Source organism: Sarcophilus harrisii, chromosome 4 (genome assembly GCF_902635505.1).
Source record: "Sarcophilus harrisii chromosome 4, mSarHar1.11, whole genome shotgun sequence".
In the NCBI taxonomy this organism is placed as follows: Eukaryota; Metazoa; Chordata; class Mammalia; order Dasyuromorphia; family Dasyuridae; genus Sarcophilus; species Sarcophilus harrisii.
The window spans coordinates 190,235,624-190,257,133 of record NC_045429.1 but is presented as its reverse complement, the minus strand read 5'-3'; the positions used below and the strand labels follow the sequence as shown (position 1 = coordinate 190,257,133).

The 21,510-nt window shown below is 37.0% G+C and overlaps 1 protein-coding gene across 1 annotated transcript; it reads left to right on the top strand.

Annotated features, from left to right (window-relative positions):
* Nucleotides 1-229: 229 nt before the first annotated feature.
* On the top strand, nt 230-20,359 carry MFSD4B (major facilitator superfamily domain containing 4B). The gene is made up of 5 exons (XM_031968600.1): nt 230-358; nt 400-636; nt 9,178-9,346; nt 12,329-12,445; nt 15,025-20,359. The coding sequence occupies exons 1-5, from the start codon at nt 230-232 to the stop codon at nt 16,272-16,274; spliced, it is 1,902 nt and encodes a 633-aa protein (XP_031824460.1). The 3' UTR covers nt 16,275-20,359.
* The last annotated feature ends 1,151 nt before the right edge of the window (nt 20,360-21,510 follow it).

The following is a 21,510-nucleotide window of genomic DNA, read 5'->3' as shown; positions in this document are numbered from 1 at the left end:
CGGGTCTCCGTGAGGCGACGTCCTTCTTTCTCCCACCTCCCAGTTACGGTCCTGGCCCTTCGCAAACATCCGGGAATAACAAGACGCCCTAAGAAGGAAGCACTCATAAATGTCGGGGGAGCCAGACTCCGTAGCACTTCTGTGAGCGGGACTCGTATGTGACCCCGGGAGAAGCGCGACGTCCAACGTCTCTAAGAACTCTACGGTCTTTCCTTGGGGAGGGGGAGTGATGCTGCGCATGCGCCGAGAGCCCGGTCCGGAGCGCGTGGGCCGGGTAGCGGGCCCTCGGGCTCCTCTGGCAGCTTCGCCTTCGGAGAGTCCGCGTGGGCCGCGGGGGCGGTCGGGAGGCGTTCGTGAGGCGGGGCTAGGCCGGCTGCGCCCTCGGCTCTATGACTGGAGCCAGCGGCTCCATATCAGTGCGGGGGGGCCGCGGGCCTGGAGGAGCTGGAGCTGGAGCGCGGCGGGGCCTCCCCGGCCGGGCAGCGGCTCCTTCCCGCGGGGCCCTCCCAGGCGGGGGAAGTGCCGGGGACGGAGGCCACGGTGTACGTGGTCGGTGGCGCCGGCGGGAGATGCGGGGCCGGGAACGTGCTCCGCTGGTTCACTTCCCTTGTGCTGTACGCCGCCTTCCTGGGGCTGGTGAGAGTCTGGGGCCGGGAGGAGGCGTGCGAAGGGCGTCCCGCGCTCGGGAAGTTCGGGGGGGGCCGTCGGGCGCCGGCGTCCTTGAGTGGGCTGCTGCCCCCGCGGTGCTTTAAAGGTTACGCTATCCCCCAGCCATCCTTGGAGGTAGGGCACTTGTCATCCCCGTGTGTTTCAGGGCCACACAGCAGTCCGCGATCTGCTGCGAACCAGAGTTCCCACGCCCCTTATCTACCCGCGCCCCTCCGAGTCATTTTAACCTTCCGGGATATTTCCTCCTGTTCCACGTACTTAATTTTCACGAATACACTTAAAATTTCTCGTGCTCTCCACCTACCTTGACCAAACAAGACGTCGAGCCCTGAAATGGACCTGCTCTCTAAAGCTCCACGCTCTCGCCCCCCAAATCCTGCCGACGTTCAGGTGAATCCCCTGATTCCTTTAAACCCTGGGGCTCCTGCCGGGAGCTCAGCTACCCCCTCTTACCTGCTGGGCTCCCCCACTCCGGGTTGGCTAGTGGAGCGTCTGGTTAGAGCCGCAGCCCGGGATGCCTCCTCGGTAATTACCCTATTTTGTAGCTTTAAGAATAATTCGCAGTGCCTCTCCTCCATCAGCCACGGAAACCTCCGCAAAATAGAGGAGTTGGACTAGAGGGTCTCGGGAAACCCTTCCAGCTCCACGGGATGGGGATCTTACGTCTGGGTCAGAACTTCCTTCCTTCCTTCGGAACTTGCTACTGTTGGTCTAGGACTAAAATGACCTTTAGGCAGGGCAGGGTATGTATTGTTAGGTTTAAAATCAGCTGTGGATTCTAGTGGCTGAAGCCCTGGGCTTGGATTCCAATCCCCACTTTATTTACTGTTTGACCTCAGGCAGACTACAGCTGAGCTTGTTTACCTTCTTCATCTGTGAAATGTAGGAGTTGGATTAGGCCATTTATTTCTAGACCCAAATCTGGATCCCTTTTTGAAGCCTTACCGCTTTTGAAAGGCTCTGAATTGTTGAATTCCCTCTGGAAAATGCCTGTTAGCTAGAGCCCTGGTGACACTTTTCCTTTAGGAATAACATTGATTAAAAACTACTTCTTAAAGAACACTAGGAAATGAATGTAAACTGCTTGCATTTTTGTTCTTCTTCCCAGGTTATTTATACCTTCTAAATCCAATTCTCCCTGAGCAACAAACAAGAAAACTTCGGTTCTGCACACATATATTGTATCCAAGATCTACTGTAACCTATTTAACATGTATAGGACTGCTTGCCATCTGGGGGAGGGGGTGGAGGAAGGGAGGGGAAAAATCGGAACAGAAGTGAGTGCGAGGGATAATGTTGTAAAAAATTACCCTGGCATGGGTTCTGTCAGTAAAAAGTTATTTAAGAGTAAAAAAACAAACAAACAAACAAAAAAAACCTACTTCTTAGAATTTTTAAAAAAAAATTTTCCCCTAGCATCTCTTCTTGCAAAGTGACTATTTTCATAGATATTTAATGCTGATTAAGTGAGTGTTTTTATTTTTTTTTTTTTTAAGTGTAGTTATCCTTCCCAAAGTACTACTGAGAGCAAGTATGTGCAGCTGTTTTTTTCCTGGTTAGAGAATGGTCTTCTAGTGATCCAGAACAATATTGCTTATGTTTGGTACATATTGTAGAGTACAGATATGCAGTAATTATAATAGGGTCATTGATTAGAAAGGGACCACAGTAGTCTGATCCAGAAACTGAAATGCAGAAAGGATCCATGACTTGCCAAGCATCTCAGAAGAATTAAGTAGTAGAACCATGATGTCTCCCTAAGTCCAAATTCAGTGCCATTTCCCTGGCATCATATTGTCTTCCAAATGATTGTATTAGAACAGATGTTTGTACAGATGATTTGTTATTTTAAAAAATTTTGTGTAAATAGTATTTTTTCCAATTACATTTTAAAATAATTTTCAATATTCATTTTTGAACAAGATTTTGAGTTCCAATTTTTCTTTCTCCCATTTTCCCTTCCCTCCCTCCCTCTTTCCCCAAGACAGCAAGATATAGGTTATACATTCTCAGTCTTGCAAACCATGTCCACGTTAGTCATGTTGTGAAAAAAGAAACAGAATAAAAGACAAAATAATCACAAAAGAAACCCCCAAAGAAACTAAAAATGGTATTATTCCATCTGCATTCCAACTAGCTCTTTCTCTGGATGTGTAGAGCATTTTCCATGAGTCTTTGGGAATTCTTGAATCATTTGTATGTTAGGTTAGTCAATTTTAATCGATCATCATACTCTATTGCTGTTACTATGTACAATGTTGAGGTTCTCACTTCACTTAGCATCAGCCTATGAAAGTCTTTCCATAGTGGACATCTCCCCCATTTCCAGTTCTTTGCCACCACAAATGGAGCTGCTATAAAAATTTTTATACGTGTAGATACTTTTCTCTTTGATGATCTCTCTTTGAGATACAGACTTTGTAGTAGTATTGCTGAATCAAAGAGTACACTATATACCTTTATATATGCCTTTTATATATGCCTTTATATACCAAATATCATAAAGGAGGGAAAGGGGCCCACATGTGCAAAAATGTATGTGGAAGCCCTTTTTGTAATGGCAAGAGGAAACTGAATGGATACCCATTAGAGAATAGCTGAATAAATTGTAGAATATGAATATAATGGAATATTATTGTTCTATAAGAAATGACCAACAGGATGATTTCAGAGAGGTCTGGAAAGACTTACAGGACGTGATGCTGAGTGAAATAAGCAGAACCACAAGATCATTATGTACCTCAACAACAATACTTTTTGATGATGTATTCTGATGGAAGTGAATTTCTTTGACAATGAGAAGATCCAATTCAGTTCCAATTGATCAATGATGGACAGAATCAGTTACACTCAGAGAAGGAACCCTGGGAAATGAATATAAACTGTTTGCATTTTTGTTTTCTTCCCAGGTTATTTTTACCTTCTGAATCCAATTCTTCCTGTGCAACAAGAGAACTGTTCGGTTCTGCACACATATATTGTATCTAGGATATACTGTGACATATTTAACATTATAAGACTGCCTGCCATCTGGGATGGAGGGAAGGGAAAAGTCGAAACAGAATTGAGTGCAAGAGATTTTGTTGTAAAAAATTACCCATGCATATGTTCTGTCAATAAAAAGTTATAATAATAAAAAAAAAGAATCTAAAAAAAATTGTTTTCCAGAATAGTTGAATCAGTTCACAACTCTACCAACAATGTATTAGAGATCCAGTTTTCCCACATCCCCTCCAACATTTGTTATCATTTTTTCCTGTCATCTTAGCCAATTTGAGAGGTATGAATTGTCTTAGTTTGGAATTCAGAATTGTCTTAATTTGTATTTCTCTGATCAATAATGATTTAGTCAGATTCTAGTCAATTTTCATATTGACCAGAAATGATTTCAATTTCTTTATCTGAAAATTGTTCATGTCCTTTGACCATTTATCATTTGGAGAATACCTTGAATTCTTATAAATTTGAGTCAATTCTCTATATTTTTTAGAAATGAATATAAAATATTTTCCCAATTTATTGCTTCCCTTCTAATCTTATCTACATTAGTTTTGTTTGTACAATACCTTTTTCACTTAATATAATAAAAATTATCCATTTTGAATTTCATAATGTACCCCAGTTCTTCGGCCACGAATTCCTTCCTTCTCCACAGATCTGAGAGGTAGACTAATATTGTTCTCCTTTGTTCTCCTAATTTGCTTACAGTATCACTTTGTCTAAATCATGAACCCATTTCGACCTTATCTTGGTTTAAGGTGTTAAGTGTGGAGTCAGTACCTAGTTTCTGCCATACTAATTTCCAATGTTCCCAGCAATTTTTGTCAAATAGTGAATTCTTATCCCAGAAGCTGAGGTCTTTGGGTTTATCAAACACTAGATTACTATAGTCATTGATTATTGTATGACTTGTATTCTTATAAATTTGACTCAATTCTTTATATTTTAGAAATGAGACTTTTATTAGAAACACTTGCTGTAAAAATTGTTTCCCAGTTTCTGCTTTCCCTCTAATATTGACTGTATTAGTTTTGTTTGTGCAGAACCTTTTTAATTTAATGAAATAAAAATTACCCATTTTGCATTTCATAATATTCTTTACTTCTTATTTGATTATAAATATTTCCTCCAAAGATCAGTTAGACTATCTTTTGCCCTTGTAATTTGCTTATAGTATTGCCCTTTATGTCTAAAAAATGAACCATTTCAGCCTTATCTTGGTATAAGATGTGAGATGTTCATCTATGCCTACTTTCTGCCATACTATTGTACAGTTATCCCAGCAGTTTTTCTCAAATAGTGAATTCTTATCTGAGAAACTAGAGTTTGGGTTTATGAGATTACTATAGTCTTTGACTACTGTATCTTGTGTACCTAACCTGAATAGACCCACCACTCTTTGTTAGTCAGTATTAAATGGTTTTGATAACTGTTGCTTTATAATACAATTTTAAGTCTAATGTGTCAAGAGCCTGATGACTTTGTGCAACTCTGCCTCATTTCAATTCAATTCATGCTCAAGTCAAGACATCACTTGTGAATGTCTTTCTTTCCTTTGGAAAGGAAGGACTCCCCTCCTCGCCCCCCAGTATGATCTATATCCATGGTATTCTTTTAAGTTCTCCACAGGATTTCTACCCAATATTCTGCTGTATTGGGGGGAGGGGAAGGCTCTATTGACATTTGTGAGTACTAGTGCAGGCCATCCATTGTTATCTCTTACGCTAATCACTTTAAGGTTCATTTCTTTTTCTGTCATATACTTTGATATTCCTTTCTATTTAGCTTCTTGCATCTAATTCAAATACTTAATCTATTTCATTCTATTTATGCCCACTATATGTCTCTCTATTGCTCTTTGGGTGACTTTCAGTTTTGATTCTAAAGATGATTCATAGCTATATAGTCTCACTGGAAAAATATTGGTGCTAAAAAGGTACTTATTTTGGGGAGAAATTCGGTGACTTTGAAAGTGCTATTTATTGATTATAGAAATGCAAATTAAAACATATGAGGTACCAACTCACTTGACAGATTGGCTAATATGACAGAAAAGAAAAATGACAAATGTTAAAAGGAGATATGGAAAACGTAGGACACAAATGCACCGTTACTGGGGTTGTAAATGGATCTATTATAGAAAGCAATTTAGAACTTTCCCAAAGACCTGTAAAATTGCCTACTCTTTATACCAGTGATACCACCATGTATCCTCGAGATCAGAGAAAAAGGAAAAAGACATATGTACAAAAATACTTAGAGCAACTCTTTTTGTGGTGGTCCATCAATTGAGGAATGGCTGACAAGGTGTGATACATGATTGTGATGAAATACTATTATGTTGTTAAAAAAAGAAAAAAAGGATAAGCAGAATAATTTCATAAAAATCTGAGAAGACTCACATGAACTGATGCAAAGTGAAGTGAGCAGAAGTAGGAAAACATTGTGGTTGATGTTATTCTAATCAATATAGTGATCTAAGATGATACTGAAAGATCTGTGATTAAATATATTATTCATCTCAAGAGAAAGACTTGTTGGAATCTCTCAGTACATAATAAAACACAATTGTTTTCTACTTTATTTTTCTTGCCTTTACTTTTTGTTTGTTTTTGAAATATGGCTCCTGTGGAAATATGTTTACCAAGATTTCACACATATAATTGATATATTTCTTGTCTTCAGAATGGGTAGGGTAGGAGTAGGAGGTAGAGAATTTGGAACTTAAAAATTTTTTTTTAAAAAATAAATTAAAAAAAGAAAGAAGTGTTCTTTCCCAAATGCAATTTAGAATTTTCAATTCTGTCACTTTGTTTTGTTGTTTGTCCTTCATTTTTTAAAATAGCTTTTTATTTAGAAATTACATGCATAGGTAATTTTATAGTATTGACCATTGCCAAACCTTTTATTCCAATTATTCCCCTCCTTCCCCCATCCCCTCCCCCAAATGGCAGGTTGACCAATACATGTTAAATATGTTAAAGTATAAATAAAAATAAGTATACATGTCCAAACAGTTATTTTGCTGTACAAAAAGAATCATTGTCCTTCAAGAATGAAGAAGACCATGACTTCAGGAAGGTGATGCCATGACATGCAATTGAATTGGATTTAAGAGAGGGAGGGCTGTGCAAGGTCACCTGCCTCTCTTTCCCCTCTATTGCCATCTGGGTCCAGTGACAAGATATAAATCAGGACAACTGGAAATGGCCCTGAATACAGTGGGTGACCTTGGCCTTTTTAAACCAAGGTCTTCAATAGGTCTCAGATTGATTGAGGCTGCACCCATTCAGAGGCAAAGAATCTTCTCTTTCACCTAGTCAAAATCGGAAAAACAAAAAAATCCCTAACTAGTTAATCAGGTAAATCTGGGAGGGAAAAGACCCTGTGGGTTTCTGGCCAAAGCAGAAATGATTGCTATTTACATTGAATCTGAGTCATGACCAAATGGGGCTTGGCCTATTGGTGGCCAGTCAGTGAAAATCAGAATGGTTTTGGTTTAAGTCATGGCTCCTAAGAAAGAAATTTAGCCAGTAAACCTCAAGATATCTTGGGAGGGTTCAGAGATCCAAAAGAAAAAAAAATCTTTTAAGAACATCAGTAAGTAAGGGTATGTTAGCTCCCGTTTACTGTCCAGTTGCAGGATCCTTCTCTCCTTGGTCTCTGGTACAGTTAGGCTGGGATTTGGGGCTCTGTGTTCCTGGTCCTTAGCAGGACCTCTTTGCAGTCCAACCATCACCGTGGGGAGCAGCCCTTACAGGGCTGTCATCCTTGCCACCACCATCAGTTGTTGATCAATGAGTAGGGCAGGCCAGCCTACCTAAGTCAGCAAAGCATTCTGATGGGGAGGTAAGAGGTATCTCGTGCTACATAAATCAAACCACCACGCCCTACTTGACTGTCCCCTTGCCTTTGAACCCGGTGGAGATAGTCCAAGACCCAAGACAGAGAACTGCAGTATAGCCTGTGTACTGGTTTTGCTTCCAGCCCAACCCCTTTAGCCATCCTCAGAGCCAGCAGCTATTGAGAAGGAGCTGCTATTCCACCCACTTCACTTTCACTAAAAAGCAGATGCTGTAGACCAGGTTTTAAAGCAGCCATAGGTATTAAAGACATGGAAAAGAAAGTTCTCTCCTCCAATGTCCTTTGCGGTTCCAATGTTAGAAATACACAGGGTGTTACCATTGGAAATAACATTAAAGGTTGATAGAACCTTTGGAATCATGCTGCAAAAGACATTAATTTATACTTTGATCTTACTATTCCACTTATGGGTTTATATGTTGCAATAAGAGGTACAAAAATGGATCAGCTCTTTTTGTAGTAGCAAAGAAATGTAAATTCAAGAGTCGATCATCTGTTGGGAAATGGCTAGACAAATTGTGGAATATGAACATAATAGAATGTTGTTATGATATAAATAACAAAAAGGACAAAGAAACCTGGGAAGACTCACTGGATACGAGGTGAAGTGCTCAGTGCCAGAAGAACAGTATATGCAATAACAACATTATGAAGAAAAACAACTTTGAAAAACTTGAATTAATATAATGATTATCATGATTACAGAGGAAAGAAGAAGCGTCTCTTGATAAGGGTTGATAGACCCAGGATACAGATTTGAAACATGTATTTTTTGATTCAGGCAGTGTGGAAATTAAGTTGATTGAATTTGTATATTGTTATCTTTTTTTTTTTTTTTTTCTGGGGGAAATGGAGTGGTGATAGTAGGTGGAGACAAATTAGGAAAAAAGAAAAGGTGGGTTATTGTCTTTTTTTTTAATTTCAAAAAACAGAAGTAGTAACATAAAGAAGCATATAAAGAAGACACCTTTGAAAGCTAAAGGTTGAATAATACGCTTAGAAAGAAAAGGAAACTTAAATAAAATTTTCAATTTTAAGTATGGTATTTTTTTGTTCTATGCATATGGAAATGTTTGGTTTTTTTGGTGCTTATTAAATTCAGGGAAAAATAAATTTTGAAAAAATAAATAATGTTTTAAGTAGATGAATTTGCTTTGCCATTCCCCGTTAAGAAATACTGGGCCTACCCATCTAACTTATGGTTGAAATCCATATGTGTTTTCTACCACATTAGAATGTGAGTTCCCACTAAAACAATAATTATCAATTTAACTTAATTCAAACTTAATTAATTAACAGTTTCTGTTTGTATACCCAAGACTTCACATAGTGCTTTGAACATAATGTTGTAAATGCTCAGCAAATGCTTTGTTGTATATTCATTCAAATATATATTCTGATATACTAATCTAATGGGCATCATCCATATGCATAATATGGTTGGATAATAGGAAAATTGTAGCACCTCATAAATGGGATTCACAAGTAGTCCAAAGAGGGCATCCTAACAGATCACATAGGAAGAGTAGAGTCAAGTAGCCACTTAACTTTTGACACAAAAATGAGTATTGTTCAGACTGCAGAAGTGTATATATTAATTTAATGATTGTAAAGTTTTATGTTTGTGTTTTTTTAAATCCTTAGGGTCTGAGTGTTGCTATAGTAGGACCCACATTTCAAGACTTGGCTGTAAATGTGAACCGCAACATCAGTGATATTTCTTATATTTTTGTGGGCCGTGCATGTGGGTATCTAGGTGGTTCTGTGATTGGTGGATTTCTCTTTGACTCTGTGAATCATAATTTAATTTTGGGTAAGTAGAGTTATCTCAGAGAGTTTATATTTTGACTTTTGAATAAATTTGTATTAATGTTCAGGCTCAGCTTTTGACACAATCAGGCTGTGCAACCCTGAATATTTAAACTCCTAGTGCTCCACACAACTAACTAATACTATAAATTGCTTAGCAGATGTTGAACTCCATTGGTAGAGGCAGTTTTCTCATTTGGAGTTTCCTTTATTAGTGAAACAACAGATCTAATGAAAAAATATGAAACTTAATTTTAACATAGGAATTGATAGTTATCTGTGTATTATTGTAGTGTTAAGATATTTTGTTCATATATTTTATTTAGCAATTAATGAGTAGTTTGTATGATTCCAACAGTTAACTGAATTTTCCACATTCTGCTCCCAAGATGGAAAGCTAAGTTTTATTCTATGAGGAGATGAGTCACCTCTAGAAAGTGTCCTGGATCCTTAAATCTACCCAGAAACTCATTTTAACCCCAAGTTATTATGTGGAATTCAGTCTTTTAAACCAGGACTATATAGATTCTTAGAATCAGAAGGAATCTGAGATATTATTTAGTGTAAGTCATACTGGAATATGATTTGGCTTTGCAATATTCAACAAATTTCTATCCAAGTTTCATAATATGTTTTCATCTACAAATACATGCTATGGTAGTTTGTTACATTTCTGAACAACTCTGGTTGTTTGTTAGAAAGTTTTTTCTTTTATCAAGATAAAATCTGATTCTCTACAACATTTACCCATTATTCCTAGTTCTGTCTCTTGGGACTAAGCAGAGCAAGTTTTAATTCATTTTTGACTTGATAACCACTCAAGAATTAAGAGATAGCTATATGGTTCTCTGTAAGTTTTCAGACTAAACATCCCATATTGGGGCATGGTTGATATGGTGAGATTACTCTAGATATAAAGAAGGTCCTGAATGCCCATTCTGACTCTGGGACCACAGGGCTGGGTCAGCAGCAATAGATTGTATCTGGGGACTCGAGCATCTAGCTGTGATGAAAGCTGAATGGGTGTGTGTTGACTTCTCTTCCATGATATTGCATGTGACAATTAAGAAATTTTTAATAGTTTTTATATCAGACCTCTCTTCCTCACCTTCGAAATCTATAGTGAAGCTTTTTAATTTATAAATCTGCATTCAAATCATGAGGTACTGTTTATTAAATTTAACAGAACAAAATAGAAATTCATTTTGTTGTGGGTAAGAGACCTTTCTTCTTAACAGATGAAAACATCTGAAAGTCAAAATCCTATTTAAATTTTTTAAAACTAAAATTAATTTAAAGGTAATAATTTTCCCACAGAGGTGACTTCTAGTGTCTACACTAGATGAAGTCAATAAAAGTGATACCTTTAAGAAATCAGTACACTATCTTCCATTGTCCATTCTGCCATGCTGCTTTTATGCCCAAGTTTATTCTTGACTGACTCTGGATGAGCAGATCACTTCACCTATTTGGAACTTAGTTTCCTCATAATAAATAATAATGGAGGTTGAACTAGGTGATCTTTTTATGTTGGATCCTGTAATCCTAAACTATCTGCAGTGTTATTATAAAGTCTAATTCTTGTGACCTTTACAGTAACTCTCATTAGGGGTGATAGAATTCACTGCCCTTCCTTTAGTACATTTGATTGATTTTTCCAGGGGAAAAAAAGGATATACGACTGAATGAAAAAAGGGATTGAATGGATTAAAAACAAATCCTGAAATTTCCTTTCTTTATTCTACAATATTACTATAAAACTCCATCACATGCAGTAAGTATTATCTTTAGGTACAAAAATGAGTACAAGATGGAGGCGGCACGGTGAGATGGCAATAATGAAAAAGATAGACTGGGCTCCAAAAAAGCAAATGGAGTCTTGAACTTCATTAATGAGCATAACTCCAGGAATATAGAGAAATGATAATCCTACTGTATTCTGCCCTCAGCAGACCTGCTGTGCCACAATTGTGTTTATTTCTTGGCACTATGTAGTAATTTTTTTTTTGTAGTTTTTGTAGTAATTTGATAGCTATATTTTAGTATTCTTGATTTCCTTTATAGCATGTGTGAACTTTAGCAGATCAATTAGAACTTCTCTAGACCTCAATATTCTCATTGATAACGTGGAAGCAGGATTGTAATAGATCAGAAATATCAAACAAATAGAAATGAGTCCCTGTTGGCTGCATATTGATTTAGGAAATTACTTAATAACATCCATGTTGTATTTTTATTTATTTTGTTCAACATTTCCCAGTTAGTTTGACACTTTGGGACCAGAAGGACTTTTAAATTTGAATCAGTCTTATCTCCTTGATGTCGAGTCCTCTTTAAGAACAAAGATCAAACAACAGCAATGACCAAAAGAAGGACCTGTAAGGAAAGTTTTTCTAGCTCTAAATCCGTGATCCTGTGGGTTCACCAGACTTGTTCAGTATAAGTTTATAATAAGTTTTTGTCTTTTTTTTTTTTTTTTTTGATAATTCTGTGGTCCAAATTTTGGGGCAATTGATAATACTTATTTTCCCAATTCGCAAACAACTGGAGCTGGTGTCTTGCATAAGGGAAAACCTTTGAAATAGCTGTCTGGGGTTTCATTTGGAATCCCACCCAGGTAATAGTAAGAAAAAAGAATTTCATTCCTCATCTTGCTGAATTCAGTAGTGCCACTGACTTAATTTTATCTTTCCCAGTATGTTAGTAATTATTTTTTAATATGTACTTGTCAGTCACTCTAAGGCTTCAACTCAAAGGCAAAGACTTTTACAAAAGGTCTATTGAAAAATGAAATTTACTTATTTCTTTATTTCACTAAGGCAGATTTCCTGATTTCTCATGGCTGACTTTGTGTTGAAGAATAGGTAGTCTTCATCCTTGGCCAATTTACTTTGACCTAATTTTAATCATTTTAGAAGAGAATGTTTTTATGATAGTGATGACCCATGAATTTGTATTTTGTACCTAATTTTTACCTTTTTCTCAGGATTATCAATGCTGGGGACATCTATTGGTCTCTATCTTGTCCCCTTTTGCAAGAAAGCAATATTACTGGTTGTTATGATGGCAGTCTTTGGAATTTCCACTGGAATTTTAGACACAGGTAAGTGAATATTCTGCTATCATTCTTGGGTGGAGGCAAAGAGGAAGGGAAAAGAAAATAGCTTCTTTTAGAAAACAATAGAGCAGATTCTGTTTTTTAAATTGTCAAACAGTTAAACTCTTCCATCTGACACTTGGTCCTGGGATGGATATTGTTCTTATTTACTAAATTATAAATTTATTGTAGTAAATTTATAATTCTGTAATAGCATATAATATAATTACATAAAATATTATATAATGTAATTAATGGTATAATATTTGTTATTTAAATTCTTATTATTTAATAATAATTGTAAGATTGGGTATGGGGACATACTATTGTGACTTGTGGCTACCCTGCTTCATAAATAGTGGTGATTAGGATCTCCTAGAGAGGAAGATTAGACTAACTTTAACTAACTATGTTAGTTCACATAACAGAATGGCAATTTTTACTTATACAGAGTGATTGTTTAAAACCTAATTCACATTTAGATCTAGAGTCTGAGCAAAGAGATTAAATTCAGTGGATATTTCCTAGTACTAATTAATTTGCCTATTATGCTCAAGGTAGTCATTGGAATGAATGCAAAGGTAATCAGAGCAAAATTAAAACCTGTTCCTTGTCCTGTCTTTCAGTTTTTCAATTTTTCTTTTTCTTCAAGATTCCTATGTTTTTCTGCTAAATCATTCTCTAATTATCGGACCTCTTTGATACCTATTAAACCCTTTGCCATTTAATTTTTTATGTTTGTAAAATATATATGTAATATATATACATGTATTTATTCAGATGTACATATACAGACACAAACATTTAGGAAAGGGACAGGCTGAACATAGGATTTCATCAGCATAGAGATCCACCAGTAAGGAAATTCCTCCTAATGCAGATTTGCAGCTGTTGAATAATTTACTATCTTTCAGACTGGCCAAAACAGTAAATCTAATTTTTCCCACAGGGTCAGTTTTGGAGTCAGAAAGACCTGAGTTGTTGTCCTGTATGACCCTGGACAGGTCATTTAACTTTTCACTGCCTTACATATATCTTTGGTGTCATATGTGTGCATGCATATACATGTAAAATAGTCTCTCTTCCTTCCACCTCTCCCTCCCATCCATACTGTAGCTTCTTGTGTTTCTCCCTCTGCTCTGCTTTGCTGTAGTGGCTGAGGATGTGGGAATAAAGATTTGGGGCTTTTAGCTCAATTTGGTGACGTATTTGTTGGGTAGTTTGTCTGCATATCTGTAAAGAGTTAGAAACTGTACTTGTTTGCATCACCTGACCTTCGTGTAGTTGCAGGTGTTAGCAGGTCCCGATAGGTTCTGAAATGAGCATAGCAGGCATCTGCAGGTACTTGTGTCCTGAAAACCTCGTGCTGCACCTGAGGTGTGCATGTTGCCTTAAACAGGTATTGAGTGATATGTCTTCACAGAAATTTTACTAACTTTAATGTTACCTGATAATTGAAAACTGAATAGTAACTTTTATTTTGAAACACAGTTTGTCACTTCTGTGATATGATCCCATCAGGTGGATGTTTTTAGTACCAGGGCCTTTTCAGTCTTTGCGGTTCTTGGACTGAGCCTTTGAACAGTTGCACTGTTTGATGGGGTTTTATTAGTACCACTTTAAAGGCTATCCTTCTGCTTCCCTGTTTCTTACTCCTTGACCCATCCACATCCTTTTCTGAGTATACATGTGCTTGATGATGTCTTTTATCCATTTCTTGTGAACCAGTTGTTATTTACACATTTCAAAATACTTATACCCACTTTCTGTCCCTTTGTTGTCTTTTGAGTCACTTGGACATTTTAATTCTTTAGAGAGTATGGCATTAACACAAGATTTTGCAAAGGTGAATGCTGAAAATTATCTCTGTGTATTTGGAAAAATAAAATACCATTCAAAGAAAGAGAACATGACATTTTATGATTAGTTAGGTTCACTGAGTAAAATAGCGCTGTTTACTATGTCTGCAGAATTCATTTTTAAAACTTAAATGATACAAAAGTGCTTCATAACTATCAGATTTTCCTGAGTTTTGAAAGTAGGTTAGCAGCATTTGACTTTTCCTTTATTTTGTGGGAGGGGTAAGGCAGTTGGGGTCAAGTTACTTGCCCAGAGTCACACAGTTAGGAACTGTTAAGTGTTTGAGGCCAGATTTGAACTCAAGTCCTCCAGGCTGCAGGGCTGGTACTCTATCAAAACACTGCTGCACTATCTGGCTGCTCCCTCAGTAGCATTTGGTTAGCTTTTTGGGATGTAAGGGCAAGAAGTGAATCTTGACTTGTGATGTCATTGGCATTTTGAATCCCAAATGGGGAAACATCCTCTAGCAAGGCATATTAGTAACTCTTCTGCAACTTAATAGTCTCAGAGAGCTACCCAGGACCACCTGGCATGCATATATTAGAGATGGGACTCGAACTCAGATCTTCCTGTCTCCCAGACTGGCTCCCTGCTTTCCTCTTGGCTTAGCAAATTATAGTTTATACTTAAACCTCTTCTGAAGAGAATTACTACATTGACTTTAAAGAGACCAGCGGCATGCCAAATTGTTAACACAGAAATGTATTTCTTTTCATTATTTGTAGGTGGCAATGTCCTCATCCTGAATTTATGGACGGGTGAAGCAGCCCCCCATATACAGGCCCTGCACTTTACGTTTGCCTTGGGGGCCTTTTTGGCCCCCTTGCTGGCCAAGTTGGCCTTGGGCAGCACTGTGCTCTCTGATCACCATGGGATAGCTGGCGCAGCAAACTACTCGGAGCTCCTGCAGCCCCCTGCAGCCGACTTAGATGCCATCTTTGGAATACCTGCTAATGAGAGTTTACTGTGGACTTATGCTGTTATAGGAACTTATATCTTGATAATGTTTTTCTTCTTTGTTGTTTTATTTTTCCAAAAAATTCCGATTCAAGAGAAAACAAAAGCAGCTACTGAGAGATCTCGAACTGCAAAATATCAGTATGTCCTTATTGGTCTCCTTTTTATATTCTTCTTTTTTTATGTAGGAGCAGAAGTCACCTATGGCTCTTACGTTTTCTCTTTTGCAACACTCCATGCCGGCATGAGTGAAAGCCAGGCAGCGGGCTTGAACTCTGCCTTCTGGGGGTCGTTCGCGGCCTGCAGGGGAATGGCGATCATTTTTGCCTCGTGTCTGCAGCCTGGGACCATGATCGTACTGAGCAATGTGGGCAGCTTGCTTTCCTCTCTGGTTCTCGTGATTTTTGATAAGAACCACATTTGTCTTTGGGGGGCTACTGTGATATATGGGGCTTCAATGGCCACCACGTTTCCTAGTGGCATTTCCTGGATTGAACAGTACATGACCATTAAAGGCAAATATGCTGCTATGTTTGTAATTGGTGCTGCCCTGGGAGAAATGGTCATTCCTGTGGTGGTTGGCTCTCTCCAAGGAAAGTACCCTCATCTTCCTGGGGTTCTGTATGTTTCACTGGGATCAAGTATTGCAACAGGAGTTTTGTTTCCTATCATGTATAAGCTGGCCACAGTGTCTCTTGATAGTAAGATTCAGGAAAGCAGGAAGAGTGAAGACCAGAAAGCTCTCCTGGCTCCCTCAGGATGTAATGATGACGATGAGGATGATTACAGAGAAGAGGATGCTGAAGAAGAATGGAACAAAGTCGACTTTGAAATGATTGAAATGAACAGTACAGTGAGAAATTCAGTAATAGAGACATCCAGAAAAATTTTGAGCAAATCTCGCACAGAACTCTCTAAACAGTTATTGTCAAATGATATACCATTTAGTTCTTCTCTGGTTGTTCCTGGCAACTCCACTGTGAAGCCCCTCAGCCTTGACAGGGAAAAAATTGACTAGTAATAAAAGATGAATTGGTTGTTGATTTGTTGTAACAACCATTGACTCTAAGGAGGCAGATAGCTCTGATTACAACAAATGAAAAATTCTGGTGTGTCATGTCAGTCTAGAGTCTTTGACAATGAAAGAAGGTTAAGTATGGTCAGGTGTAAGTGACTTTAGTGTAAAGTAATCTCTTCCATGCAGAATATGCTAATTAGGCATAAATATTTAAGAAATTTCTTACTAGCATGAGTCATTTAAAAGTGATTGAAGAGTAGCATAATTACCAAAATTCAGGAAACTATTGGTAGAATTGGCAAATAGCCAACTCTAGTGGTATGAGTTGATAAAACTTGGTGAAAGAATCAACTTTTTGCCTCAAAAAAACTTCTTAACCTGGACATCTATTCTATAGACACTTCTATTTAATTTGGCTCAAATGATGGTGATAGGTTCTGGTTTCTGACTCAAAATACATTTCCAACAATATTATGTTGTAATGGAAAGGATCATGCATTGAGAGTCAGGAGACTTTGGTTCCAGTTATAACTTGTAGCAAATTAGCTCCATGACCTTGCCTAAATCACTTAATTTCTCTCATTCTTAGTTTTTTTACTTATAAAAATGAGAGTATTTGATTTTGATCTCTAAGGTCTAAAATTCTTTGTATAGTAATGAGATATTCTCCAAAAGAGTATTATGCACTAATTTTAGTTGTGCAGGTTGTCAATAAGGACCTTAAGGAGTAGTGGAAAGAAGAGAGAAATGACAAAATCATTTTAAGACTGCTTTTAATAATGAATTTAGTGGCTTGAAAGTTTCACATATTTTAATGTTTAATACTTTGAGTTGTCTAATGAGGACATCCAAAAACTAACTCAGCTGTCAAGAAGTTTATACTGTTGATGGTTATATTTAAAAGAAAAAAAAAGCTACTGAAAAATCAGTAATTTATTTTTCTATGCTAATTATTTTTCTTTGAGTTTGAAGGGAGAATTTGCATATCTAAATTTTTGCATTTAAAAAATAGCTTAGTATTCCTACATTGATAGTGAAGACCAATAAGAAAGGACCCTTCCAAAGGCTCATTATTTAGTTCTGCTACAATTTTGTTTCTATGCTTTGCAAGTCTAGAAGTTCAGTTATATATCTGTGTACCTAGATTTTGGTTGATAATCACATTCATAAGAGACTGAGCTATCAACCTAGAATGCCAATTCATTTAGAGTAAGGGATTTGCCTTTGCAGGCCTATATTCCTGATGCCTTTTCAGGGCAAGTCTCTTCCTGCTGTTGCATACCCAGGAAACCAGATGAAACTTTAGAATGCTATTCAGTGAGTGACTCTGGGGTCCATGAAGAAGAAATAGAGCATCTTTCAAAGGCTGTCTTCATATATATAAAATAGAAAACTTGATAAGTTTTCCTTTACAGTGGATAGTCTGGAGAATCCTACATTATTAACTTCATTTAAAGTGTGCCTCTTCATGAACATTATGATTTTTCCCTAACTGACCACACTTTCGAATTCTCTAATTTCTGCCTTAGTGTACAGTATGCTTTTCTCTCATCTAGTTCCTGTGCTTCTGGGTGGTGTACCTGTGCTGACTTCACAGTGAACTATTGGTGTCTAGTGCTCCAATATGTATCCCTTTTATCATTTTATCTTGTTTCTAAGGCAGACCAGCCTTTGATCCTCGGAAAGCTTTTATTTGTTTGCTATATCAAGCTACATTGAAACCTTAATCTTAGGCAAAGAGTGATGAAAAATATAAAAGAGAAGAAAGATTGTTCTATGTTTTTTATAATTATCCTTGTCCCCGAGCTAAACCTCCAAGCTTACAGATACCTTATTTGCTCCTCATTCTACAAGCTGGCGTATGGGGTATTGGGGTAAAGCAGTAATTATGTCAGTAGCTGAGTGGAAAGGGCTAGGCTGAGCTGGAGAATGGCATGTATCATACCTTTTCATACCTCCTCTCGGAGGATGAATGGCTTGGTTGTCTGTGGCCCAGGAAGAGATGGGGAAATCAAGATAACAGGAGAATATAGAAAATACATAGAATCTCCTGAAAAGGTACTTACCATCATAGGCTACATTTTGGGTAGCCATGGTAGTTTTATATATATCCAGATCTAGATTGTATTTTTCTTATTGTTAAAAGAAGAATTGAAACTATATAGCTAGAACTAGATTGTATTTTTCATATTATCAAGAGAAGAACTGAAATTTAGATTGCTAGGAATTAGTGATATTAAGATCACTTCTCTGGGAAATGGGTCATGATACCCAACATCTGTATAATCAAAACTTAAGCAACTTAGGTGTTCAGGGTGCTTAAGAGAGTTGAAGATTGTATTGAATGAAAAAAAAATAAACTGTGATGTAATAAATACTTATTAAGCACTTAAGAGCTGTACTTCCTGTCACCCTCCATTTCCCCAAAAGAAGTCAGTTCAAGACTTACTGTGAAGGATTTCTCTATCATTCCAAAAATAAACCTCTCCTCCCTCCCCATTTAGTTTTTTTCTTTCAGTTAAGTGATCCTAAAGCATTAATAAAAAAGGTAATTTTATTACCAATTTTGGTAAATACAAAGTTACCAGTTGATGTAATTTAAAAACCTGTTGCCTTAAAAAGTGCATTTACAGTTAACCTATTATTTAAGAATTGTTAAACATATGTCTCAAACATCTAATCAAATTTTAGTTTTGAAATTTCAAACTTTTTCATGGACTTCTGAATAGTGTGAAGTTGGCAGAAATTGTATTTCTCTGAAATTTATTCTGTTTAAAGTAATTAGAGATTCTTATTTAGAATGTGCTGTTACTACAGTTGATTGCCTGGATTGAAAGATTTGTGGATGGTAACATCCTATATTAAAAAACAAAACAAAATAAAACAAAACAATCGTCCACCCAAACCAAAAGCACACCACTTGTAATTGGAAAAAAATTGTAATTGCACATTCCTAAGATAAAAGTGCTAGAAGTTCAGATCTTTATATTTCATGGGGTATCTTTGGCAGAGGCATTTCTGCTAAATACGTGAATTAAGAAATTTCATTTAACCAGAACAAGCCCATATGCTAGCCATGATCTCTAAACAGGGTTATTTGTAACAAAGCCCTTTAAAAAGTGCATAATGGAGTTTATTATATCCCTTTCTGAGACGCTGCACCTGCAGGGTTTCTTTGATCTCAGTTTACTCTTTTAGTATAATTGCCTATGCAGTTTAATTGAATTAGAAATTTCCCTCTTAATCTCCACCCCTTCTCATCCCCTCTCCCCTCAAAACCATTTATCCTGTAATGCTGTATATGTTTGGGAAAATTTGCAACTTCCTTAAGATAAATTAGCTTTGGAAAATTACTGGTCCTTTGCTGCTTATTAGCAATAAAGTAAATATCTTCAATTTCACTTAGTTGTTTTTTTCCCCCAGAAAGTTACCCAGAGTACTAACTTACATTATTTCTCTCATTTATCAACAAGGAACAAATATACCCATTTTCCAAATAGAAAGGCAAAATCAGAGAAAAAGGACAATTCTAGCCAGTTTGTTTGGAAGCTAGGAAGAGATGTGATGAAAGGGAATAATATCTACTTTGTCTCTTTTCCTTTGAAATTCAGAGTCCTAGAAGATCACCAACTTTGTGGGATACCCTGTTATTTTTGGAGTATTTTCAAAAATTTTCCTAAACTTGCCCCTAAATGAGTGTCAGGTGTTGAGACCCTTCTGAACTCCATTCAGATGAATATTTTGAAATTAATGGTTACAGGCTAGAGAAACTATAACCTCTTAAGTATTCCCTTCCTCTTCTCCATGAGTGTGAAGATGTTTATACTCATCTGAATGGAATTTAGATTCAACATAGAAAACTTTACATTTTTTGTAAGTGCTATAATTTTGTGGGTTTTTTTTTTTTTAACTGGGACTCATTTCTTACTACAAATAGTGCTGGGGTTTTTGTGGATTATTATTGAATCAGATTTAAATGGTAAACTTGTTAGGATTTATTAATCAAATATACCTGTGTTATCATTACTTGCTTGAGTGTTTACCTTTCATTACCAAAGTGAGCATCTGTGTACTTTTTTTTTTTTTTTTTTTAATTTAATGGCCTTTTATTTACAGGATATATACATGGGTAACTTTACAGCATTAACAATTGCCAAACCTCTTGTTCCAATTTTTCACCTCTTACCCCCCCCCACCCCCTCCCCCAGATGGCAGGATGACCAGTAGATGTTAAATATATTAAAATGTAAATTAGATACACAATAAGTATACCTGACCAAAACGTTATTTTGCTGTAGAAAAAGAATCAGACTCTGAAATATTGTACAATTAGCTTGTGAAGGAAATCAAAAATGCAGGTGTGCATAAATATAGGGATTGGGAATTCAATGTAATGGTTTTTAGTCATCTCCCAGAGTTCTTTTTCTGGGCATAGCTAGTTCAGTTCATTACTGCTCCATTAGAAATGATTTGGTTGATCTCGTTGCTGAGGATGGCCTGATCCATCAGAACTGGTCATCATCTAGTATTGTTGTTGAAGTATATAATGATCTCCTGGTCCTGCTCATTTCACTCAGCATCAGTTCGTGTAAGTCTCTCCAGGCCTTTCTGAAATCATCCTGTTGGTCATTTCTTACAGAACAGTAATATTCCATAATATTCATATACCACAATTTATTCAGCCATTCTCCAACTGATGGGTATCCATTCAGTTTCCAGTTTTTAGCCACTACAAAAAGGGCTGCCACAAACATTCGTGCACATACAGGTCCCTTTCCCTTCTTTATAATCTCTTTGGGATATAATCCCAGTAGTAACACTGCTGGATCAAAGGGTATGCACAGTTTGATAACTTTTTGAGCATAGTTCCAGACTACTCTCCAAAATGGTTGGATTCATTCACAACTCCACCAACAATGCATCAATGTCCCAGTTTTCCCGCATCCCCTTAGAGTTGTCTTAATTTGCATTTCTCTGATTAATAATGACTTGGAGCATCTTTTCATATGACTAGAAATAGTTTCAATTTCTTCATCTGAGAATTGTCTGTTCATATCCTTTGACCATCTGTGTACTTTTAAAATTTGGAACATTAATAAGTGAGTTCATTTGCATTTTTTTCCCCGACCTGACACTGATCAAATTTATCTGTTAACATAAAAATTGTGTAAGAGGTCATGAACTTTAGTAGTGTTTTCTAAAATGAAGCAAATGACTAGAATTTGGAGAAGTAATT